The sequence below is a fragment of the Coenobita brevimanus genome, chromosome 56 (assembly GCF_032717465.1).
Source record: "Coenobita brevimanus isolate Jiangsu-jjx chromosome 56, ASM3271746v2, whole genome shotgun sequence".
NCBI lineage: Eukaryota > Metazoa > Arthropoda > Malacostraca > Decapoda > Coenobitidae > Coenobita > Coenobita brevimanus.
In genome coordinates this window covers 39,858,153-39,884,983 of record NC_137009.1, presented here as the reverse complement: position 1 = coordinate 39,884,983, position 26,831 = coordinate 39,858,153, and the positions used below count along the sequence as shown (strand labels likewise).

The 26,831-nt window shown below is 41.9% G+C and overlaps 2 protein-coding genes across 2 annotated transcripts in view; both read left to right on the top strand.

The window, feature by feature from the left end:
- The first annotated feature begins 1,292 nt into the window (after positions 1-1,292).
- Sugb (Sugar baby transporter) lies at positions 1,293-11,366 on the top strand. Its single transcript, XM_080273917.1, has 10 exons — positions 1,293-1,350; positions 2,107-2,308; positions 3,757-3,928; positions 4,739-4,903; positions 6,059-6,287; positions 6,524-6,711; positions 8,265-8,396; positions 8,717-9,083; positions 10,272-10,430; positions 11,269-11,366. The coding sequence occupies exons 1-10, from the start codon at positions 1,293-1,295 to the stop codon at positions 11,364-11,366; spliced, it is 1,770 nt and encodes a 589-aa protein (XP_080130043.1).
- Positions 11,367-23,338: 11,972 nt separating this feature from the next.
- Invadolysin (leishmanolysin-like peptidase, invadolysin) overlaps positions 23,339-26,831 on the top strand; it is a 67,500-nt gene continuing 64,007 nt past the window's right edge. Inside the window, exon 1 of the mRNA XM_080273916.1 lies at positions 23,339-23,455. Within this exon, the coding sequence (XP_080130042.1) occupies positions 23,339-23,455 (117 nt within the window). The remainder of the gene's footprint in view (positions 23,456-26,831) is intronic.

Genomic DNA, 26,831 nt, shown 5'->3' with positions numbered 1-26,831 from the left:
ACTGATGATGACATATAAGGTTAGGTAAGTTAGGTTAGGTTAGAAACATGATTTTCTGGTTGTTCTAGTGTGATCTGAGTGTTTTTCATCTTGTGTTGGAATTCACTTGTTTTGGAGACAGCCTTAGGTAGGCCTATCTCCAAAACGAATGATGCTCAGATTCATTTAAATCACACTAAAATCAACCAGAAAAAGTATGTTTTACCAAAAATTGAACAGAAATTGTTACCAGAGGATGAGATATAAACAGAAAACTTCAAAATGCTAGAATTCCAGTTGTGGCCAGTGCTAAATACTGTATATATTACATTATTCAAATTGAGTGTCTATCTATCTATCTATCTATAGCCCGACGCCCTAATCCCGTAAAAGGGTGGCCGCAGACAAAACGCCTCCAAGTCACTCTGTCACCCACCATTCGACTACCCTCCCCCCAACTCACCCCCCCCCTCCCTCATATACCTCTCAACTCCATCCCTCCACCTCATCCTTGGTCTACCCCTCCCTCTCCCTCCCTTGAGTGTACACGGGAGATAAGTGATATTTCTCTTTGTAGTTGGGTTAATGGACTGAATCATATATATAGGCTAACCGTTTTTCTTTTTAAATTTAAGTTGCCAAAAGGCTGCTCATGATGGTCTTTTGGTTGATCCGGTTCCAAGGTTAACCGATCGCCAGTCATTTTGCTCTGCTAACCTAACCTAATGAGCATGATTATTTTTTATTTTTTTATTTTTATTTTTTTACCTTACGATTTAACCAAAGCTAATCTGTTGTGACAATCAGAATGAGTAAGATGAATGGGTGTGGGGTTTGAACCGTGTTTTATTCAGTAACACGCTGCTGCCGGTGTTAACAAACCCTAACCTTTATGCTCTTAGTATCGTATTAGTTATTTTCATGGTATTTGGGTGTCAGAAATAAGTTACAGTACACAGGTGTGAACCATAATGTCTTATAATTAAACTTTCATCATTTTTATTGGGAGCTCATTTATATACCTATTGTCTAAGTATAGGTAATGGTGTAGGTTATATATGTTGTAGGGCAGGGAGGGAGCAGCACGTGTGATGGTAACAAGACAAAACCAAGACCAGTGTAAACCTGTCATTCCTTTCAGTTCAGCTATTGGAACCAACAATTCAAGATACTGTATATAACACATTGTATTGTACTGTATTCCCCAGACTTGCTCCCTGGATATAGAGTGAGGGAGAAGCAGCTCCTTGGCCTTAAAGAGGGGAGAGAGACACACACACACACAGAAGCATCGTATGTGTAACAAGACCATCATGAAGGTCAACATGAAGCTGCTGCCCATTAAAGCTCACTATTTCCTCATCTTTGCTGGTGGGTGTTGTATGCGTACTTCATATAATCTCAGTGGGATGGAGAGAGAGAGAGAGAGAGAGAGAGAGGTCAAAGCAAGAATTAGTCACGTAAAAGATTTGGCTTACAGGGAAGTTCAAAATATTGACATTGGTAATTTTCATGGTATCAGCTTAAATTGTGTTTAAAATCTGCTAATACCTTTATCCTGATATCAGTATATACCTGTACTGTACTTGTTGAACAATGTTATACTTCACTTTATCAGTAATTAAGGAAGATAAGCAATTTTTCAAACACTGAAAAAATGGATGGTCTTTTATATCATCTTTATTTACATATTGCCAGACACCTTAATCCTGTAAGGGGTGGCCACAGACAAATCTCCTCCATGTATTCCTGTCCCCTGCCATTTCACTGCCCTGCTCTCAGCTCACACACCCCCTCCCTCATATACCTCTCAACTCCATCCAACCTTCTCATCCTTGGCCTCTCCCTCCCTCCCCCTCTTTTATATTGTACTTTCCGCATTTATGGCAAAGTGGAAGTAAAATATTGTTCTGCAGGTACTTGATATCAGCGCTGTTTCCACATATTATTCTGTTCCAAACACAATTTGTGCTAATACTGGTACTATGATAATTATTAATGTTGATATTTTAAACTTCGTAACAGCCCAAAGCTCTCAGGTGGCCAGTTGTGGAATCATAAATAAAATAATTCTAGGCCAAGTTAATCCAGTCCCCCCTCAGCTAACATCACATTTGGCTCTCCTAGGCGTGGCTCCAATTCTGCCCTTCCTGCCAGTGTACGCGTGGCAGCAAGGCATCTCACCGGCGGGCATTGGACTCATCTACACGGTCCTGCCTTTCGTCGGACTCTTCGCCAAAACTGCCTCTGGGGCGCTGGCGGACTGGCTGCGCATACATCGGGCTGTGTTCCTCTCTGCCATCGCTGTCTGTGGCTTAGGGTTCTTCAGGTGAGAGAGAGAGAAAGAGAGAGAGAGGGAGATACAGACAGGCAGACAGAGACTTAACATATGAAGGTAGAATCTTTAGCAAGGCTGGCTAGTGACTGTGTGTTTGTACGTCTGTTTATTTGTCTTTGTCTGTGTGAACTGTATTTTTGTGTGCATGTATGTGTAGGTGTGTAAGCTGTGTATCTGGTGGGTATGAGTGTGAGCAAGTGTATATGCATTTGTCTCTGGGTATGTCTGTCTGAGCTGTGTCTGTCAATACCAAAAATGAATGTCCAATATTATCTTTGTCTATCTATCTATCTATCTATCTATAGCCCGACTCCCTAATCCCGCAAAGGGTGGCCGCAGACAAAACGCCTCCAAGTCACTCTGTCACCCACCATTTGACTCCCCTCCCCCCAACTCACCCCCCCCCTCCCTCATATACCTGTCAACTCCATCCCTCCACCTCATCCTCGGTCTACCCCTCCCTCTCTCTCCCTGAAGGTTTAATGGAAACAGAGTGTAACCTTTATACTGTGAGGTCATTACTGCATTTCCGTATGTGGGTGATGCTGGAGAAGGATGCCGTCTTGTGGTGGCATTGGTGTATCTTGGTAGTTCAACTGCCCAGTTATTCAAAGATTCCGTAGTGACTTCCATATCCCATGAAAGGAGGTTGGTGATCATAGAAGAAGGGTGACTTGCAGAGTCTACTGGGTTCACATTTTCAGATGACCCTTGGGCTACAACAACACTAACTAGAGGGGCACTCAGTGGAGCGCATCTCTGTGACAGTGGCAAGGTAATTTCCAAACCACTCTTCATAATGGGTTAGGTTTTCTCATCATTGATTAGGGTTTCACAAAAAAATGTTTTCCAGATCCAGAATCTGTAATACGATCTGGATCAGTCCCAAAAGTTACTTGATTGTTCCCCGGGACATGGGCTATCTACCCACCAAATTTGGTCCAAATCTCTCTTTTAGTTTTTGAGTACCATAATCATGGTGCTTGGTGGTTTAGTGGGTAATTAAGGCACTCCAATTGGATTGAGTCTAAGCAGGGTTATATCCGAGGGGTGGTTGGGGTTTGTTGCTCACGTAATGCCACTTAGGGACGTGCGAGGCTGGTCACACTCATCTTTAATGTCAGGACCAACTTGTCTAGGCCAGGACTGCTATGCTCCTCATGGGGCAACATAGGATTAGATGATGATGATGACAACGAGTTTGTGGCACTGGGATATCCAGATGCATACAGTACCATTGTGTTGAGTGAAATTGAAAGATGTCAAGTTGAGAAAAAATGATAAAACGAAAAGAAAAAAGAGCAATGCATATACTGTATATCCTAAATGTATTTTACAGAGGGAGTCTTATGCTAATGATATGAGACAGGGCTACACTAGTGCATCCATTTACCCCATACTATGTTACAAAGACTTCATTCCCTTGCCTCCCCACACAGTATATACTTCACCCCAGTGGTACCCCAGAGACCCAACCCAACGCCAGAAGCCTCAGCCAGTTTGAATTGTACCCCAGAGATCTCCAAGCTGACCCACTGCTTCTCATCACAGCGCTGTGGCAAAGACGATTTTATCAACACCATCACCGACAACACCACTACTAATTGTGTGGTAGGTGTGGGCGCAGTGGATGATAGTTGTATGGTTGACAGATTTATAAATAGGTAGAGTTTGTTTCATTTCATTCTGTTTGTAAAAGCTGCAATGTGAATGATTTGAATGATTGACAGACAGGTAGGTAGGTGTGCAACTAGACAAATAAGTTGACTGGATACATATGTAGTAACCAGAGAGATTGATAAATATACGGATGGTTAGATGTGGTAGGTGGTGGTGAGCATTGTCCACTCACTTGTTTTAGTGCAGCTTACCGTACATCTTCCTAAGGTGACTCTACACTGAGTGACAAGGCAAATGCTTTCCTGTAACCCATGAAACAATTTACAGTGTTGGGTGGGAACCTTATAACCAAATAACTGGGTGATGTGGAGTCTGCTATGGTGCCCCATTAACTGGGGGGAGATGCAACTGTGGTATCTTTCCAGGCACCAAACCTCCACACTCTTCCCCTTGCTTTGCTGTGGTGAGGCAGTGTCCACCATTAGGGAATATTGGTTTTCTGCATGGGACACCCCTGCAGAGGGGAATACTTTCCTGTGGTTAATGGGTTTGCTTGGCCAGACAGACCGGGATTGCTCTACTACAACTTTTACAATACTTCTGTCGTTACTACAGATAGGGAGATAGTTGTGTGCCTGACAGTCACTTGGGTAGGCGGATAAGTTGATAGAATTTTAGTTAATAGAGATATATAGACTTACAGATAGCTAGGTAGTTGTTTGAGAGATTGACAGAGTGATGGGTAAGTAGATAAATTAGTTGAAACGAGTTAGATCAAGAGAAAAATCGTCTCTTCCGCAGGTGAAGTGTGACGTAGATATCGCAGATGAGCCATGCAGCGACTGGGGCGTGAAGTGTCCCGGCCCCAGCGTCAATTTCACTGCCACCACCAACCTCCTGGATGCGTCCGTCATTGATCGCTGCACGGACTTCCCTCTGCACAACATCACCATTGCTGATCTCCCAGTAGGGTTCTTCGTATGATTCTTTGTACCATATCAAACGCTTCCCCTGTACAGACTCTTGCCCGTTATCCTCATATGATTATTTGAACCATATCAAATGCTTCCCCTGTACAAACTCTTGCCTGTTATCTTCATATGATTATTTGTACCATATCAAATGCTTCCCCTGTACAAACTCTTGCCTGTTATCCTCATATGATTATTTGTACCATATCAAATGCTTCCCCTGTACAAACTCTTGCCTGTTATCTTCGTATGATTATTTGTGCCTGCATCTGTAGTGTAATTGGTTGCTGCTTGTACTTCTGTCTATACACCATCACCATTGGCAAGATTCAGGTACACTTTTTTTTACCATATCAAATGTGTCTTGTATACGAACTTTTACTTCTTGGTTGCATCTGTTATTGATCTACCTGCTCTTCCCCTACACAGCGTCACAATTGCCGATCTCCCGGTAGTTATGGTTCTTGGAGTGATTCTTCGTGCCACATCAAACGTTTCTCCTGTACAGACTCTTGCCTTTTGCCTGCATCTGTGCTGTGATTGATTGCTGCTTGTAGTTCTCTCTACACAGCTTCACTGTTGCCCAACTCTAGGTCTTTTTTATCATACCAAATATTTCACCTACGGTATATGAACTTTTACTTCGTCACTGCATCTGTAATTGATTGATGCACATACTTCCCTCTACACAACACCACCATTGCCAGTCTCCAAGTACGATTATTCATATCAAACGAAGCAGTTCTACATTAATTCTTGAAGTCTCAGGTTCACCTGGTATGTGAACCTGATGGACTGCAGGCTGAAGTTGCCCTTCTCTGGCAGTCCACCGTTCCTGTAAGGGATAGGGAGGGAGTTTAGGGACATTTTTATAACTGGGCAAAGGAAAACCCCGGTTACATCAGTGCTACCACATGAAAGCTTCCCTCTCCTTTAATATGACAGGTCGCGAGAGGCAGACTGAAAAAGACCTGGGGTGAGGTCATAGAGTGTGGCCTCAGGGATATGGGACTAAATGGGGAGGCTGCCAGAGATCAAGCAGCATTGAGAGCTGCCTTTAGGTAACCAAGGCCGAAGTATGCAAACTTGTTGGAGCCTTTATGAACGAAAAGATGATTAGCTACAGTACCTCCTTTGTTTTTCTCCACAGGTTGAGAGTCCCACATGTACAAGCACATCCAGCCTGAACTGCTCTCTCCTGTGCGACTCTCCGGAGCTCATGACGTACCTGGATGCTCCTCCTTACCTGCCTCCAGGCTCCTACGATGAATTGCTGAGCCACTCGCAGTTCTGGGTGTACCTGGCGACGATGGTGGTGGCGTGGATTGGCCTGGCCATCAGCGTTGTTATGTCTGACACCATCTGTTTCCAGCTTCTAGGTAACTGATTATCATTACTTATTTTGTACATTTTGCCATATAAGCAGCTTCTCAGCATTTGTATGTACCACGTTTGGTCTGTAGATCCACTGAAGAGGGCAACAGCTGTCGCCGAAACTTTGGAATACATCTTTTTTCTTCTGCCAGAGTGGGTTTTTGTATCCTAACCAATTATAATGATGAAAAAATATGATGATGATGATGATGATGGTTCTTTTTATTTGCTCCACATTCAGGCTCTGAGGCCAGCAAGTATGGTGAACAGCGCATGTTTGGGTCCATTGGTTGGGGTTTGCTGGTGGTGGTGACGGGTGCACTGATAGACTATGCATCGTGGGGTAAAGCAGAGAAGGACTACACACCAGCGTTTGTACTCTGTCTGGCCATACTGTTCCTAGACCTACTGGCTGCTTCTAGACTGCAGGTTTGTGCTCTGTGGGTTTTATTACATTCTGTCATCATGTAAGCCTTTATTTTACAGATATAATAGTTCTTAGTGGTTGGTGGGGGCGCTCACCATCCACACACTCAATGTAGTTCTGTTCTCGAGTGACTATCCATTCCTCTCCTCTTTCCTTTTTTCCTTCCTTCCTCTTCTGTCTTTCTTTCAGTCTTTCCTCTTCCTTCTGTCTATGGGTGACACTACACTCAGTGACAAGCCAAATGATGTCCTGTACACCAGGAAACCATTTACTACAGTACGCTTTGTGGTAACCGTACTGTATAACCAAATTATTGCGTCTGGTGGTTTAGTGGATAATTGAGGCACTCCAATCGGATTGAGCCTGGGCATGTTTACATCTCAGAGGTGGTTGGGGTTTATTGCTCATGTAATGTCACTCAGGGATGAGTGAGGCTGGTCACTCGCATCTTAAATGTCAGGATCAACTTGCCTAACCCCAAGCTGTTATGCCCCTCATGGGGCAACACAGGATTAGATGATATAATAATTCAGTTCACTATAACTCCTGTGTTTTTGAAGTTACATACAATCAGAACATAAATTGAATACCGTCACTTAAGTTTGTGATCTCTTGCCCCCTGCAGATATGTGGCAACTGTGGTGGTAAGTGTTATGACAGAGTTAGTAGTAGTATGTATGGTACAGTATCTCTAAAACCCAGGCTCAGCTGAACACGAACCTGGTAGATGCAGACCAAATTTATCATCCACAGTTCACCATCTGCCTGTTGGGGGACAGAGAGGGGATTGATGGATGTTTGTTTAGTTGGGCAGCTCCATCACCCAGCTATATGTTGGTGCCACCACATGAAGGCATCCCAGTTTCACCAACCCAGTCAGGAATAAATTTTGTTCCATACATATTCTCCATCACCCTCTTATACAGTAATAAGTTTGTTTTCTGTTGACATTTAGAAACCATTGACCTTGTTAAATTGTGCAAGTCTTTTCACTCTGGAACTGTCTCCCTCTGTCTGTATTTCCTATTTCCTATGATCTCCAGCCTTTAAAACGCAATGTGTCCAGGCATCTTGAAATGAACAGATCTTGAATTCGGCTTTTTTTTTATTGTTTTTGTTTTGTTCTTGGAAGGAATGGTTTGCAGGTTCCTGGCCTTTGGTTCCTTCATCCTTGCATAAAAAAAAAATAATAATAATAATAATAATTGCAGCCCTCCATGTGTTTTGATCTTGAACCATTTCCCTGCCCCATCGCTTATCCTGGTATGGATGTTGGGGAGGGACATCTTCTCATGTGGCTTTGATATAACCAGTCTCATCCACTGCCTGGTTATACAGCAGGACAGGGAGGGTGGCGGACTGCACGAGGACAACTTAAGCGTGTAATTCACTGGGTTCACATTGAGATGAGCCTGGCATTGCAGCTCTAACCATCTCGTTTCCCAAAGGTCTCCACACAAGGCTTCATTCCATGTCTTCCTCAGTCTGCCTCAGAGCATTCTACCTTCCACACTCACCCCTGTGTCTGTCCTCAAGCATTCACTCTTCCTCACAGGTAACTGGGACTGAGAAGGGTCGCGTTGGTGCGGGTGCAGTGGTGCGGCTGGTGTGTGAGCCACGCATTGTGCTGTTTGTACTCTGTTGTGTTGTTGTCGGCATCTCAACTGGCATACTGTGGACATTCCAGGTGGGTCACTTGTAGCTGCTGACTTCATGCTTTTAGCTTTTCCTCCCTTCCCATCTCAGTGCCGTTAATTTCCCATCCTCACGTACATACTACCTCCATCACCCACTCGTTAGTCATATAACAGGCTGAAGTTCCCATTCTCGTACAGGTTATATCACCATCCTCCTTCCGGGGGATAGGGAGGCTGTTTAGGGACATTTGTGTAATTGGGCAGTTCTGCAGCTTTGTTACAGTGTTGCCACCATGTGAAGAGGATTGGTTCCAGCACTTGCTTGCAAATAAAGTGCTGTAACTAAATTTGTCACTGTTTATATTGACAGTTGATGTTGGTGGAAGATGTGGCGTTGTCGTGGGACTGTCACTTCCCTGCATTAAAACTCCTAGAAGGTCTCATCATGGGTGTGCAGTGCTTTGGTGGGGAGCTGCCTTTCTTCTTCCTGTCCGGTTGGTTCATCCGTCGTCTGGGCCACATCCACTGCATGTCCCTCGTCATATTTGTGTTCGGCATCCGCTACGTCATCTACTATACCGTCGTCAACCCCTGGGTCTTCCTTCCTGTCGAGCTCCTCAATGGTTTTACGTTTGGCATCTTCTACGCCACCATGACATCATACGCTAGTCATGTGGCCCCACCAGGCACTGAGGCAACCATGCAGGGTATTGTGGGAGCTGCTTTTGAGGGCATAGGTTAGTATAATGTGGAGAGAGACATTCTACACCCATAACTGAGTTGTTGCCTAACCCTGGTCTTTCTGGCCAAGAAGACCCGTTGACCACAGGTAAGTAGGTGTTTGTGTGGGGCCGACCTGCAGGTGTAGTACAGTACCGTGTAGGGATCCGGCTCCCCCTTGTGGTAGACAGCGCCAGACCGGGATTGGATATCGTTCCATCCCAATGCAAGGTGTATGAAAATATGGTAGGTTTGGCTGTCAGTTGCACAACACTACCATGTGTATGTAGGTGCCTCCTACATCCTCCTCCTTTTAGGGGACTGGGGGAGAGTTGATGTTATAATTGTGATGATTATAGTACCATAGTGAGAGGTGTAATAACGGTGATGAAAGTGAAGCATGTTAGTGTGGATGTATATACCTGTGGGGTGGATTTGGGATTTCAGGGGTTTAAATGGTGAGTGAAGAAGAGAGCAGCCTATTTAATTGGGCTGCACTTTGGTTTTGACCCCTCCCCCCACACACACACACACACACACACACACACACACACACACACACACACACACACACACACACACACACACACACACACACACACACACACACACACACACACACACACACACACACACACACACACACACACACACACACACACACACACACACACACACACACACACACACACACACACACACACACACACACACACACACACACACACACACACACACACACACACACACACACACACACACACACACACACACACACACACACACACACACACACACACACACACACACACACACACACACACACACACACACACACACACACACACACACACACACACACACACACACACACACACACACACACACACACACACACACACACACACACACACACACACACACACACACACACACACACACACACACACACACACACACACACACACACACACACACACACACACACACACACACACACACACACACACACACACACACACACACACACACACACACACACACACACACACACACACACACACACACACACACACACTTTTTTTTTTTTTTTTGACCTAACCTCACTCCAGCCTTAAGTAAGAAAAGAGATCTGGATAATGATGGTGATGGTGATGATACACACACTGTTTTCATTTGCACACCATCTTCTCTTCCCCACACAGGTGTAGCGATGGGTGGGTTTGTGGGAGGGTCATTGTTCTTCACTGTTGGTGGGTCTTGGACATTCCTCTACATCGGCCTCTTCAATATTGGCTTCACAGCGCTGCACATCATACTCCAGTTGCTGCTGAACTCCCTAAGGCCTCACTCAACACCACCAGGTTAGTGCAGACAGTAAAGGAAGATATGTATACTGTCTGTATTTTGATTTGATTTTATTTAGAGGAAGGAAAAACAAAGGAAATAAAAAAACAAAACAAGAAAGTATGAGGCCTTGTATATCTGTTTCACATTACTTTCCCTGATTGATGCCTATTAGGGTATCCATCTGAGGGGTGGTTGGGGTTCTTGCTCACCTAATTGCTACTCATGGGCAGGTGAGGCTGGTCACCCTTACTTTTAAATTTTTGGGACTATCACAGACCCGGGCTCCTGCACTCCTGATGGAACAAAAAAATTATTGGATGATGGGTGAACAGCTGGGTAATAGTACAGGTGTTGAGCAGCAAACATGTTAAATTGGAATGTGTATGCAGTGTTATTTTTGTATATACCGTGATGATGAGATGGAGGGATGGAGTGGAGAGGTATATGAGAGAGGGGGGTGTGAGCTGGGAGCAGGGCAGTGAAATGGCGGGGGACAGGGCGACATGGAGGCGATTTGTTTGTGACCGCCCTTTACGGGATTAAGGCGTCTGGCAATAGATAGATAGATTACACTGTATGTAGGTAATACTGTTTTTATATAAGATTTTAACCTCACGCTGACAGGTTTAAAGATGTAAATTTTCTCTCTCTCTCTCTCTCTCTCTCTCTGCCCCCCTTTGTCCCCCCTCCTCTCTCCCTCTATCTATACCTCCCCCTCCCCTCCTTTTCCATCCCTTTTCTGTTCATCCCTCCCCTCCAACCTCCCCCCCTTTTGTCTCCCCTCCCTCCCCCTCCTTCCCTCATATTCTCTCCCTCTTCACTCCCTGTCTCACCCTCCCTCTCCCCCTACAGCTGGCAACTCTTCCCCTGGCGGCTACGTCCCTCCGAGTGACAGCCTGAGACCCGTAGCTGCTGACGAACCTGCTAATGAGGAGGAGGAAGACTGCTAGGGGCTCAAGTTGCCATACATGAACCCGCAGTATGGCAACCCCCTCTCTGGCAGCCATGGATACTCTTCTCTCTGTCTTGTACAGTCACTACTCATTATACGATGGGGTTACATCAGGTCATACCTTAACGTATAATGAGTTTATCGTAAATCGGTATATTGAAATACATTATTAAAGGGGGGTTACGTCAACTCAACTTCTCAAAGTCACCAACCCAAGACTGAAACAAAAATGACAACCCACCTTAATCACTTCCTGTGTCGGTCCAAGTTGTCTTCAAGACCAAAACAAACACTATCACACCAATACAGGCAGCGTTTAGTACAGTAAATCGTTGCAACAACACAACAATCACACTTGCGTAACGTTGGCCTGGTGCTACATGATGTATACTGTAGTACGATGCTTGGCTGAGTGGTGACGATAGCAGGGGGCACACACGAACGAGTGGAAAAGACAGGGCTTTGAAGGGGTGGCGGGACTGCAACTGAACCAAAACAGTGCTCTGCACGCTGGGGCCTCCATCTTGCCCGAGACAAGCGACGGTCACCTTGCTTGTGCCTGGCGCTTCGTATGAAATTATCCAAGGACAATATCGTTATAGCGGGAAATTCATCGTAAATTGGATTTTGTGGTAGAACTTTTCTGTTATTGTTGTAGCGAATTATCGTATACCGGATCAACGTATAACGAGTAGTGACTGTACTCTTCTCTCTGTATGACAACTTAGGTCCTTAATTTATGGCAATTTGGACTGGCCATTGAAGAGAACCATTTGGCCTTCAGTTGCCATAAATGAACCCACAGTATGGCAACATAGATACCTCCTCTTACTTTCTAAATGGCAGCTTGGGTATGTTTTCTGTCCTTATGGCAACTTAGACTGGCCATTGAATTGGACTGCCAGGGCTGTCAGTCGCCATAGATGATTCCGCAGGATGGCAACCTGGGTACCTTCATTTTCTCTCCCCAGCAGCTTGCATACCATCTCACTCTATATGGCAATTTGTGTGTGTGTGTGTGTGTTTATCTCTCTCTCTCTCTCTCTCTGGTGATTTTTTGATGCCCTCTCATTTTATGGCAATTTTAGCTGCCCTCTCTTTCTCTGTATGGCAACTTGGATACCCTCTCTCTCTGGTTCCTTGCATGGTGTCTCAGGAGGTGATTATGGCAATGAAAAGTTGCCATAGGAGTTATTATATGGCACTTTTGTTATGAAGGAACGCTGTGGTGTGGATGTAGATGTGATAGGAAGCGTTAGGAAAAATACATCGAAGTGGTTTGGCCGTGTAGAAAGGATGGAGAGTGAGAGACTAACAAGGAGAGTGTGTGTGAGTGAGGTGGAGAGGGGCAGAGGGAGGGGGAGTCAAGGATGAGATGAAGGGATGGAGTGGAGAGGTATATGGGAGAGGGGGGGGTGAGCTGGGAGCAAGGCAGTGAAGTGGCATTGGACAGGGCGACTTGGAGGCGATTTGTTTGTGGCCACCCCTTACAGGATTGAGGCGTCTGGGAATAGATAGATAAATAGATGTTATGCCACAGGAGTAAGGGGTTTTATGTTAATTTTTTCTGTGTCTAAATGTGTGTTATGGCCGCCAGAATTTGTTTAAGTGTTTATTATTTTTTTGTATAGTGTTTTATGGCAACCAAAATTTGCCACAGGAGGTATTTTATGGCAGTGTGAGTGTGGCAGATGATTTTATGGCGACTGAAGCATCGTGTCTCTGGATGTGTGTATGGCAGAGAAAAGTTGCCATTGCGAGTTACTGCATTTTGTCGTAAACTTGATTCCTTGTCATCCTGTATTTTATGGCAACGTTGGTATGGCACACAGGGTATCCTATGGCAACTGGAGGATGCATGTTATTATGGCAACCAGGGGAGTGTCCTTCAGGTTGCTTATGGCAGCTGAAGTTTGCCATGTGAAGTATTTTGTGTCGTAATTTTAATTCTGTATCCTGGTGTTTGGACAAATGGAGAGAATGGCGAGTGAAAGACTGACCAAGAGGGTGTATGTAGGTGAAGTGGAGGGAGGGAGAGAGAGGGGAAGACTGTGGATGAGGTGGAGGGATGGAGTTGAGAGGTACATGAGGGAGGGGGGAGTGAGTTGGGGGGAGGGCGGTCAAATGGTGGTTGACAGAGCGACTTGGAGGCGTTTTGTCAGCGTCCACCCTTTCCTGGATTAGGGCATTGGGCTATAGATAGAGAGATGTTGGTGTATTTTATGGCAATGATGGAATGGCACATGGGGTAGCATATGGCAACCAGAGGAATGTGTCATGGGATGCCTTGTATGGCGATAGAAAATTGCCATACAGGATGCATACAAATTCTTATAAACCGGGTATTCTATGTATATTTTTGTCTAGATGTGGAATGGCAACAGACATTTGCCATATGTCTTGTCTTTGAGGTATTTTACATTATTTTCTGCTTTTAGATGTGTTTATGGCAAGACAAAATTGCCATATGCCTTGTGAATATTTTATAGTGACGGCCTTTTTTTTAATTCTTTTTTTTTTATCTTTATTTATTTATATTTTTTTCCCTCACCTGCCCTAGGGTGGGAAAGGAGGTCTGGATGATGATGATGATGATGATGATGATTTATTATTTGCATATTTATTTCTTCTCAAACACTATTCACCCTATCCTAAGGTAGGGAAGGAGGTCTGGGTGATGATGCTATGATGATGATGATGAGGAGGAGGTGAAATATGGTGATGATGATGAGGAGGAGGAGGAGGAGGAAGAGGAAGAGGAGGAGGAGCAGGAGGAGGAGAAATTTGGCAGTGATGATGATGATGATGAGGAAGAGGAGGAGATTAAGATGGTGATGATGATGATGATGGTGATGAATTATTTTGTCTGAAAAAACCTGATAACATTCCCAAATTTGTATGGCATCTGCATTTATTAATTTATTTATTTATTTCCTGTCGAGCACTCACTTTTCTTCAATTTTAAATCTCAGAATCTCGGGCCATTTTTACTCATACGCACAACAGTTTTTATGTGACCTTTTTAAACATCGTGTGTGAGATTTTGAAATTATGTGGAAATTAGGTTTTATGTGACTTTATTTTACATATTTATATTTTTTGTTGATTCAGTTTGTATATTACTGTTCTTAAATAATTTTGAATGAAAGAAAGCCGATGGGAATTTTTTTATCAGTGTAATATTAGTTTTATAGCAGTGTAAATCGTCATAGGCTTGTATTCTTGTAAGTTAAGGAAGCTACCCAACGCCTCTTCCTTATTGATTTATTTTTGGATATGGCTGGTTAATATCATCTTGAACTTTATTTATGAAGAGTGTGGCAATATGAGAATGATTTAAAGAACAGAGAAGAGGATGGCAAGGTGTAATAAGCCAAATAAATCACTTAGGAAGAGGTGTTAGGGAACTTGCCTAACTGACAAGAATGTGGGTCATAGGGCGATATTCTCATTGGTTAAAGAAGTTCCCTAACGCCTTTTCCTAAGCGAGTTATTTTGCTTATCACACCTTCACGTCTTGTTCTGTGTTATTTAAATCATTCTAATATTGCCGTACTCTGCATAAACAACTTACAAGAGGATATTAACCAGCAGTATCCAGAAGTAAATCACCAATGAAGAGGTGTTAGGGAGCTTCTTAACCATTGACAGTACAGGTTTTAGTCTGTTTAATTGGGTTTATATTTTGTACTGTTTTATGGCACCCAGTGTATTGATTAAATGTTGGAAAACTTGGTCACCCATCCATAGGTGTAAAAAAAAAAAAATGATTGTGGTGATGATGATGGTGATGATGATGATGATGATGGTGAGGATGATGATGATTGTGGTGATGGTGATGATAAAGATGATGATGATTGTGGTGATGGTGATAAAGATGATGATGATGATGATAAAGATGATGGTGATGGAGGGAAGTGGAGCTGCCCAGTTATATCAGTGCCACCACATGAAGGCACCCCTCTCCATCACCTGTCTGTTGGTAGCTAGAATAGAATGCAAGGGATGTTTTAGTAGTGGACAGATGAGAGAGACGAGAAGTTGTATAGTGTGTGTGGGTGGATGGGTTTTATCGGTCCCAGGTGGCGTACTCACGGCCACACGAACCTCTCAATGCAAAACGGATCTCAGAAATGCGTGCTCAGTTTACGATAAAGCTTTGTGTTTGGTGAGGTTTCTTATTGCATATAATAATTCCATGATGTTGCTTATAATAATTCTCCATCATGTTGCGTATAATAATTCTCTATCATGTTGCTTATAATTCCATCATGTTGCTTATAATAATTCTCCATCATGTTGCATATAATAATTCTTCATCATCTTGCTTATAATAATTCTCCATCTTGTTGCATATAATAATTCTCCCAACATGTTGCATATAATAATTCTCAGCATATAATAATTCTCAGTCTTGTTGCTTATAGTAGATGTGCCTTTATGCTGCCCTTATCTTGTTTCAGAAATATACCCTCAGCCATAATAGTAGATATAGAATACTGATGATGATGATGCTGTGCCTTTCTTTTTTTTCACCCCAACAGCAGAATAAAACTGGCAGTAGTGAGGAAAAAACAGTGTATGTATTGTGAAGGTGTGAAGGTGCACATTACTTGAACAGACATGTGTAGGTATCCAGTATAAGATGTGTAAATAGCAACTGGTGTTTACATTGTTAGGTAGCTTAAGTTTTCTATTCATCTTCCACCCTACTCTTGGATTCCTATTCTTGGTGTTTAAAGAGGTCCCCTAACGCTTCTTCCATAGGGATTTATTTTTTATATTCTTGTCAGCTACGAAGGCTCCCCAACACCTCTTCCTTAGCGATTTATTTTTGGATAGGGCTGGTTGATATCCTTTTGTATGTTATTGTAAGGAGAGTATGGCGATATTGGAAGGTTTTATGTAACACTGGACATGTAAGGTGTAATAAACAAAATAGGTCGTTGAGGAGTAGGTGTTGGGAGCTTCCTTTAATGACGAGAATTCCACTCTTGGTCTTCCTTTCCTTCTTCTCAGTTTTCATCTTACTGCAAATCCAGTTTCTGTATCCATAATATTTACATCCATAGTGTCAGTGTTCATTGCTACTCCTCACCCTGACCTAAGGTGGGAGAGGAGGTCCAGATGATGATGATGATGTTTCTAGTAGTGTTATTTAGGACACAAAATACCTTGCAGTGTTTTTGTTTTTTATCCATTCACCACAATTTAGATGAAAATATAGTCTGTTCACTTTAAGTAGGTGTAAAAATTCAGCTTCATCATAAATATGAAGCTGCAGCAAAAGGTTAACGTTAGAATATGATGCTCGTCATGAAGAAGTGCTATGGACAGATATTGAGCCATAGTATTGTCTTATTCTGCCACTAACATATGGGAAATATGATACAAGTGGACAAAAATTAGATCGTATAATGTCATCTTTAAAAACCATCCATATCCTTCACCCATCCATCCATCATCCAATCCTACGTTGCCCAGTGAGGAGTGTAGGAACCCTGGGCTAGGCAAGTTGGTTCTAACATACATAATCTAAAATCCTCCCTTTAGTTTCTGATTATTCTCTGCCATGTCCTCCTTACTCCTTACTATACCTTCAGATCATAACCTAGTGCCTTGTGAACTTTGCCCTCTGGCACTTGGATTTCACTCACTCCCTTGCTCACTCTGCCTTTTTAAAGTGAACAAACTCTATCTACAGTACACGTCACCTACAATTTTATACAGTATTTAGTTGTAGAAATTTGCGAACAGTGGTAAATGCTGATGTAGAATGTTGGCATCACTAAAATAATTGTAATATCATCTGTATTTATATTTTCACCATTTTACTGTGTCATCCCCTTCACTACGAAAGGTCTTTGGACTGGAATTATAGTATTTAGGGAGAGCAAGACCAAAGAAAATTTTTATCACACTAAAAGCTCTGTTTTTATCATCATTAATTGTTTATTATTATTTTGATTATTATTATTATTATTATTTATTTATTTATTTCATTTTTTCAAGACACCACCCGAGTTCATAGGTGCAAAATATGTACAGTAAGCCCCCGCGTTTGGCGATCCAATTAGTCTGGCGAAACTACCGCCAAATTCGAATTTCGCCAAACGCGAGTTCTTTTTACCTTATAAATTGCCTATAAAGTGCCTCAATCAGTCTTTGGTCATTGCCAAAGTCCCCCTTTTGACCCCTAAAACACCATCTTTCGAGCTGAAATAAAATCTTTTGCCTTCACATATTAATACACATGTAGAAAACAGACCAATAAACAATAAATAAAGCTAATAAGACATGATATAAAGGTTGTAACTAACCGTAAATAGAGTGAAGATAGGCTTGCTTGGCTGGGGACGTCGGAGTGGCAGTGGGGGCAGCTTAGTTGCTACCACCACTTTCCTCATCACTCTCCCCCTCCTCCCCCATAACCCCCTTAGCAACCATTTGTCTCGCTTGATCATCCACTTCATCGAAGCCAGAAAAGTCAGCATCCAGCTTAAAGAGGGCAGCGAAGCTTGGTTGGGGTGGCTGGGGAGGTTGGGATGGCTGGGGAGGTTGCGGCTGTTCTTGTGGCTGCTTTTGGGGCTGTTCTTGTGGCACATCGAGTGGGGGGGGGTTATCAATGATTTCACAGTTATCATCGTCTACGGGAATGGTGGCAATGACGTCTTGGATATTGTGTTGTCTGTCCAGATTCTCTAAGAAAAACTTTGTTATTTTTGCCTGCTTTGACATTTTCAATTTTTCTTGATATTGTTCAACGTGCGGCCGCCAGGGGACCGCCAAGTTTGAATTCAAATCGCCAAGCGAGCATTCGGTGGTCCATGGCCACCCTACCGCCAAAAGTGAGTTTCGCCAAGTTGAAATTCGCCAAACGAGGGGGCTTACTGTATGGATAATGATGATGGTGATGATGATGATGATGATTTCAACCCCTGCATTGGGTGAAGTGTCCCCTAAGATAAATAAGCATGATTTGGCAGTAGTAAAAGTCAAGTTTTAAAAATATCGGTGTAAGCAAATTATTAAGGAACTGAAAAGGGAGTCTGCCAGAGCTCAAACAACGTGGAGAGCTGCCTTTAGGTGACCAAGGCCCACGTGTGCAACCGTGTTAAAGCTTTTATGAAAGATACGATGTTAAATTCCCTGAGTTGGGGTAGGGGGGGGATCTCCGTGGTTAAATAAAACTCCTAGTGAAGGGATTACCGTAGCATTTTTCCTACGCAAACTCTCACATCAAGACGTGGAATGAGTGCCTATCAATATACAGTATAGCCAAGCCTCAGCCAAGTGCTTTTGCTTACAAGAGATTATATTTTTAGTACAGTATATATCACACTCTATTTTAGATACAGTGTAAGTGTAACTGGATGTATTCTTGAAACCGAGATTGCAATGATGTCACAAACCCCAAGTTCTGATTGTTGTTTGGGCAGTGTGTATGGATGGATTGTAATTGCCAGCTTGTACAGTCAGGTCTTTTTTTGCCTTTCATTGCTGGGTTCATACATGCTTGAGTGTAATGTAGTGGACTGTGGTGTAGGTCATATTCCATCTGTAGGTAATAATTTGCTTCTTTTTCCACTGCAGTTCATTCATGTGTCAGTGACGAATTTTTATATATGACTGTATAGGCCTGACATGGGTGGGTTAGTTTATAGTATGCATTTAATCTGTGTTATTTGTCATATATGGTAACAGATTTGTAGTTCAGGAATACCGCTTTATATTACAGACTGTATAATGAATGTATGGGACAGCCTCAGGCAGTGTGGTCTGTAGTCAGTACTGTTATATCAGTTGAATAGGAAGTAATTGATTTTGATGAAGTGTTTAGACTTGTGGCTTTGCAAAGTCACCAAGAAGTAACTGTTGGTTTTTTGCTCCTGTTTAGTGAGTGTGTGGGGCAGCCATAGTCACTGGTCTATAATCAGTACTGTCATATCAGTTGAATTGAACAGTATAATTGATGTATTGATCAGAATGCCCCAGTTAAAGTTATGACCATGCAGTGTTCAGTCTCCAAGAAGAAACTGGTGTGTTGATTCTGTTTACTGAATGTATAGGACAGCCTCAGTCTGTCTGTAGTCAGTTCTGTTATATCAATTGAACGGTGTTACTGATTTTGATGTGTGTTTAGAATGCCCCACTTGGAGATATGGCCACAAAGATTAGTCTCCTGGCAGTGACTGGAGGTGCTTTGATCATGTGATGCCAGCAGTGGAAATACACTGGTCATGTATCCCTAAATGTACAGGACTGTGGTAGTGTGTGGTGTTGTGACCCCAGACCTCCAAGAGGGTAAAATAAGATGACAGCTGCCATGTCTGTCTTTAATTTTCTTGTATCCAGATCATACATATTACATGGAAATACAATTAGGCTTAAGATATGAAAAAGGAAGGTTAAAAAAAAGGCTAATGCAGAATAGGCCTTCATTTTTATGTCTAGTTTAGTTTTAGTTACATGCATTGTTATCAGTTTTATATTGAGATATTGTTATTCCCGCCAGCAGCATCGTACAGCTGGCGGGGTATTTTATAGTTCTTGTATGATAAGTTTTGTGTTTTAGCCTTTCCTGTCTGATGAGGTAGTTTTTAATTTATTCTTTATGACTGTTGATGATTTTCTTCACCTTAGGAGAGATTATTTTATTTATTTATTTTTCATTAAAGTGGTTAGATATGCGTCGATCTGTTGAGTAACGTAAAATGAGCCATAATCATTAAGCTGAGAAAATGAAGGTTAGACAACAGGTCTTTTTCAACTATTATAAGATGTATTGTGTAGGAACCACAAGGGTGCCACATGTCCAAAATTCACTGTTTTATCCTCCATTTTCTTGGTTTGATTTTTGATTGACTATTGGATACGTTTGTGTGAAGCTACAGAATGTGGTGAATGTTTTTGGCGTATCCAATAGAGCCAGGATTCCAGAGACCCATTAGACTGGGCAAATTTGGGCTGGCTGGACATTGCTACTCCTCACCTGCCCTAGAGTGGGAAAGGAGGTCCAGATGATGATGATGATGTATGAATGATTTTAGCGTGTTTGGTATTACTCTATGGAGCTCCTTATATAACCTTTAACCCATTCAGCATGAGGTGTTTTGTGAGTTGAATAAAATTGTCTGGTGGTGACTTAGATTTAATTTAAAAATGTGCTGTCAGGTGGAAGAGGCTGAAATTTTATATATGAATAAACTATTTCAGTATTTTATCTACACACTTTTTCCATCATATTTATTGTATATATATAAATGATCTACTATATTTTATTTAATGTTAAAGTGATGTGTATATTTTAGTTTTATACTGTTTTCTACTTTAATAAGTTTCTTTATAATGTATTCTTAGTCTGGATCCTACTTTTCTTATATGTTAGTGAGAAGTAGGGAAGGTAATAGTGATGATGATGATGATGAGGAGGAGGAGGAGGATTGGTGTTGATGATGATTGATGATGATGATGATGATGGTGATGATGATAAGGAGGTAGAAGAAGAAGAGGAGGAGGAGGAGGAGGAGGATTGTAGTAGTGTAAAGGAAGGTAACCTGCTTGTAACATACTGGAGATGTTTGTATAGTCAGTTTGTATTTCATCTGATGGCACTGGGCAACTCACACAATTTGTATGTTAAGTTGTGGGTGCATGAAATTCAGTGAGCCTTAGTTTTGAGGTAGACTCCTTGGTTACTAGTCAAATCAACCCTCCAGTCTAGCTACACATGGTTGTTAGTTGAGCTGAAAGGGGTTAGGAGTCATCAGTGTTGTGAGAAATTGGGATAAAATAGTAGTATTGGTGATGACTATACTCCTTTTACTCTAACTTAACCTGGAATTGCCATCTGCACCTTGAAAGCCAAGTTGTATCAATAACTGAACAGGAGAATGTGGTGCTAGTCATGAAGAAGTGCTGTAAAGATGCTTTAGAGCTGTAACACTATCCTTTTCTGCCAGCAAGTTATGTGAAATAAGCTGCAGGATGATAATCTGGGCCAAGTGAGTGTGAAAGAAGTATAGTAATGTAAAGGAAGTTAATTTTAAGTCTGACCTTAGGGTTGAGGGACTGAACAGGGAGGCTGCAATGGATCGTGCAGCGTGGAGAGCCGCCATTAGGTGACCAAGGCCGACACATGCAAGCATGTTGGAGCCTTTAAAAACGAAACAAAACGAAACGAAACTGGAGGTATGTGTAGTAATTTGACTGGTAGTGGGTGTATCGTATGTATAGTTTGTCATAAAATCCTTTAAAAAAGTCAGTGAAATTTGTAGTGAGTGTGATTGTTGATAATTATGTAGTAGTCATTGCAACCCCAGGCTCATCAGAATGTGAACCCGGTGGACTGCAGGCTGAAGTTGCCCTAATCCTGCAGTCACCATCATCCTTTCAGGGGATAGGGAGGATGTTGATGGATGCTCGTATAACTGGACACGGGAGCCAATCAGTTATATCAGTGCCACCACAAGAAAGTATCTCTTCCCAGCCTTAAGCCCGTTATTGGAAGAAATCATCAGTAAAAGGTTCGTAAAATAATCTGGTAGTTGTAATAATTGAAATAAAGGAGGCTGAGTAATATTGGGGGTAGAAAGTATGAGAAAAAAAGAAAGATAGTTTGGTAAGCTTAATAAAGTTGTTGGTAGTAAAAAATAGCTATACTGTAATAATGTTATGTTCTGAATGTATTGAGTTTGTTCTCAGTAAGGTTTATGTATATGGAAAAAAATAAAAAGGAGATAAGTAATGTATGAAAAGCTATATTGATGTTATTTATTGAGTACGATAAGGTTAGCTGGATCAAAGTAAGTTATAGTGGTGTTATGTACTGAATGTGGTAGTATAGTTGGTTCTGAGGCTATTGTTGTTGTAGTGAGGGAAGTGTTGTGTAGCAGAAGGGAAAGTAGTCGCTTGAGGTGCAATACTTTTGCTGTGTTGAGGTGTTGGGGTAGTTGCTGCAAGTGCTGTGCTGTAAGATATCAGGTTAATAAATACACTCTACCACATTTTGGATGCTTCAGTTCTTCCCATTATATTACCAAGAAACAGCACTGTATGTACAGTATTGTTATCTATTTATTTAAAGGTATTATATCCAGTTTTGTTTGGTTAAGTACGTATCGTTCAGGAGAGGGATGCTGTCATGTGGTGGCATTGATATAACCAGGAGGCTCTACCGGTTATATGACTGTCCCTCAGCACCCTCCCTATTCTCTGAAAGGAGGACAGTGGAATGCTGGAGAGGGGTAACTTCAGCCTGCAGTCCACTGGGTTCACGTTTCAGATAAATATGGGGCCGCGACAAAATACCCTGAATTGAAATATGCCATAGGAAATGATTGATTGAAATATTTATTGTAAAAGGTACCGAGTGCTAATTCAAGTGGGAGAGGAAGTTACACAGAATAAGGAAATGTACTTTTTCCATAGGGAAGGACCAATATTGAAATAATTTAAGACCAGATTTATCCCCCGGCTACTGGCAATCGGCACCTCAGCATCTCAAGAGGTTAAAAACATAAACTTGAGGGATGATATAAGATTTTGCGCGGTAAAGTAATCCCGCTTTGAATTTTATGTCGTATAATTAAAAGGGGATGCTGCGTTATAGAGACAGTGTAATGCTCCTGGGAAGAGGGCTACAGTGAGATAATACTACGATAATGAGTTGGTGTAGCAACCTGCATATATGAGTAAAACACCTGCCAGGAATGGGATTCACAAATAGTCTTAAGAATTTCCTTGCGTAACTCATATTTTGATCTGCAAGAAGAGCAAGAGATCTGGAAAGATGCAACACACTCCTCTCCTCGACCTTCTTGTTGAAAAAAAAGAAAAATTAGTTTCAAGGGGAAGTTGAATAGAAGTTTATTAGTGAATCTAGGAGAGCCGGGTAGACTCCCCTGCGGGTGAAGTGGCCGTGTCCGTGTTTACGTCGGGCCAGCTGGGCGTCAGTGTGATGATGGCAGCATGAGGGGTTGGGTGTGGCGCGCGTGCTCGGGCCTTTGTCCCTGTATGTTTATTGTGCTTGCAATCACAGCCTCGGCGGAACACATGTGCAACCACGTCCATCCAACGCCAGACCAGGTAAGTGTAACTCTCACGCCCCCGGCGGCTTCTTGACCAAGGATATTATTGATTTTTGGCCACGCTGCTACCGAGATCAGCTGATGTACCCAAATTGATCTTTGTTTTTGCACTCCTTCCTACCCTTCGCTTTTGACTGGCAGGATCATGGTGTCCAGTACTTCCCTATTTACTCTCATTATATACTAGTGTTCGGGGAAGCTATTCAGCGTTAACCGATTTATTTTGACGTACCAGAAACGTTAATAATTCAAACGTTGTGACGCATTCCAACGTTGCATCCGTCACCAGCCAATCATGCAACCATGTGTGACTCAAAGTATGTGGATGCAACATTGAGTTTGTGGATTGCATAGTTGAATATGCAACTTAAAAATGCAACTTGGCAACAACTGCCGTGGGTGTACTCTAATGATTGGGTATGCTAGGAATGTTAGGAGAATATTAGAAAGTGGTTTACTGGGGGAGAGGGAGAGATATTAATTTCAATGATAAAAGTTGTATAATGCAAGGGAAAATTTATGTTGGTTTGTAACGTATCGAATTGCCGGGTTAAGAATGATTAAATGTGATTACGAAAGTTTGAATATTAGATGGAATTAATGGATATTTGGGAGAATATATGTAGGATATTAACTTAGAGATATTGGTGCTAGGAAAATATGTCAAATGTTAGGGAAGCTGCTTCTGTACATTTCCAGTAAATTGTTCATGTGGTAGGGGAGCTGACGGATTTTAATGATTATTATTGAATTAGTGTGTATGTTAGAATTCTTGAAAAACTGTGAAAAGACAACTACCTGTACTGAAAGTTTAATTTGAATATCTTAAAGGTATTTGATGGTGGTAATGTATATTTTAAGGTGATTGTTGGAGGAGTTAATGTAATGGAGAAGTTGTTTTGAATTATTGTGTATATTATATATGCCATGTATTTAAGGGTATGTTAGGGAAATTGGAATAGTTGGTAAGCTATATGTTAAGGAAGTTATTGAATGTGTGTGAATGTGTGCGTGTGTGTGAGAGAGAGAGGGAGAACCACTGGAATATATTACGTTGCAGTATCATGATAGTGTTGCAGGGGTACTACTACTACAGCTGCTACCACCACCACTGCTACTTGTAAAATTATTATTATTATTATTATTATTATTATTATTATTATTATTTATGCAGTTGTAACAGCGCTAATGTTCATTTGACTAGGCATTATTCACGTTGGAGTGCAGTGTTTCCTGTCATAACACTTGATAACACACAGATAAGAACAACTGCCAAACTCCGCACGAAAGGTGGATGTCAAGTGTTGTGACAAGACAGGATGCAGTAACAGATAGGGATGGTGCAGTCACGTAGTAGTAGTAGGTGGTGGTATTGGTAGTGGTAGTAGTAGTAGTAGGTGGTGGTGGTGGTGGTAGTAAACTAGTAGTATCGCCTCACTCCCCCCCCCCCTTTTTTTTATATGTTGTGCGCTGTCATATTTCTTTTCTCCTAGTTTCCACGATCCATGTAGCATCTATTTTCCTTGACTTGGTGTTCTTTCTTTTCTCAAACAGAAGTGGAGTGTTGATTAAATCTCATCTATGACCACACAAACGACTAAAGCTACCTTAATTTCCACGTGTCTTCAGCATGACAAAATTAATTACACGAGTGATTGATACCGCATAGTTATGAGGTAAAAATGAGTTCCTGTGATTCTTTAACTTGGCCCAGATTTTCGTCCTATTGAAGCTGATTTCGCGTAGTTCAGTGACAGAAAAAGACAATAGTATCACCACATTCTCTTCATCGCACCTCTTCGTGGCAAGTACCATATTCTAGCAGGAATCTTGTTACAACTCAGTAAAGTGTTCGGGATGGAGATGGCAATATTAGACCATGTTAAAGCCAGTCAGCCCTCCATTCTGACTATACTCGGCCATCAGGTACTCAGAAAGAGGTTATAGATCGCTGTCAGGTAAAAACAAATCAACTTTACCGACAGCCACGTTTTAAATGTCTGCTCTGTTAGGTTTTGGAACCCAAGACTCATGGGAACAGACATATCGAGTGACGTGGCTCCATTAATCATCATCCATGTAATCAAACCAGTTTTTATAAGCGATATACAGTGCAAAAATGATGCAAACTGTTAAGTGGACTGTGAAAAATACCCGTAAACACTGGCTGGCGTCAGTTGAGGTCTGAGTTTCCCGCCAAAGAAGGTAGTTCCCGACATAGGTGGATGTTAAATGTAAAAACCCATCCACGGCGTTTTCCTGTTGCCTAGTTCTTAGATTATGCAAAATGCCCAGTATTGGCAATGTTTTGGAACCTTGAATGTTTTGGTAAAGTAAGAAATTAACCCACAAGTGACGACTGGACATTTTAAGATTATGGTCTGCTTTTTGCGTGACGATTTCATTCTGCTTATAGAAGCATCCTTCCCTTAACCCCTTCCTACGAGAGATATCCCTGGTTAATTCATACACAGCGCAACCATTTCGCTCTGAAATTATCTCTGTGTATCTGTTGCCTGAAATTAGTTGCTATGTACTTAACCATTTGATCAGTAGGCTACTTTGCAGGAATGATAGCAACAGTGAAACATTGGAACGATTTCTTGAGTTTTAAATTCTGCGGAATTGGTTGACACATCGATCTCAGGCTGTTTATTTTTCACGTTTCTCCTTTTTTACGTTATTGCCAGGAATTTTGAATAGGTTGAACTATCGTATTACAGGAAGTGTCTGCTGAAAAATGAATTTGCTTAAACGCTACGTCTTTCAACATTCTGTAGATGGAATAAACAAACGCGCATCGCTTCACTACAGGATTATCGTATTTACATCCGTGTAAAACATGATTCGATGCCTTTTACGTTTACACCAACGTCCACATCAATGTATCTATGCTTTGCTTTTGGCGGCAGATCTAGATTGACAGGCGGGACTCATTTCTTCATTTCCTCTTCATTTTTAAGGTATTGTGATCAATATCCCCGTTTTTACATCACAGTTTAATTCCTGGTAAGTGCTTTTTATCCTAGGTATTTCTTTTACCCTCAGGTCCTCTCATCTTTAAAATTAAGGTTATTGATGTGACGGATGAAATATGCGTGTCGAGCCTTGTGTTGGTTTTACTGGTATATTTGCGTGAGTAATTTGGAGCCAAACTAAGTAAGATTTACGTAGATAAAAACTTCATCTAAGGGAACTGGGCCACTCAAAACAGTACGGTACTAAGTTGTGGTTGCGTGAAGTTACCCGGAGGCTCTTTTGTTACTAATCTTCTTACTTTAACGACTTAAAATTACCATCTCCATCTTGAATGCTGGGTTGTAACAGTAGGTTAGCACTAGAATATGATCCTAGTCACGAATAAGTGCCAAGGA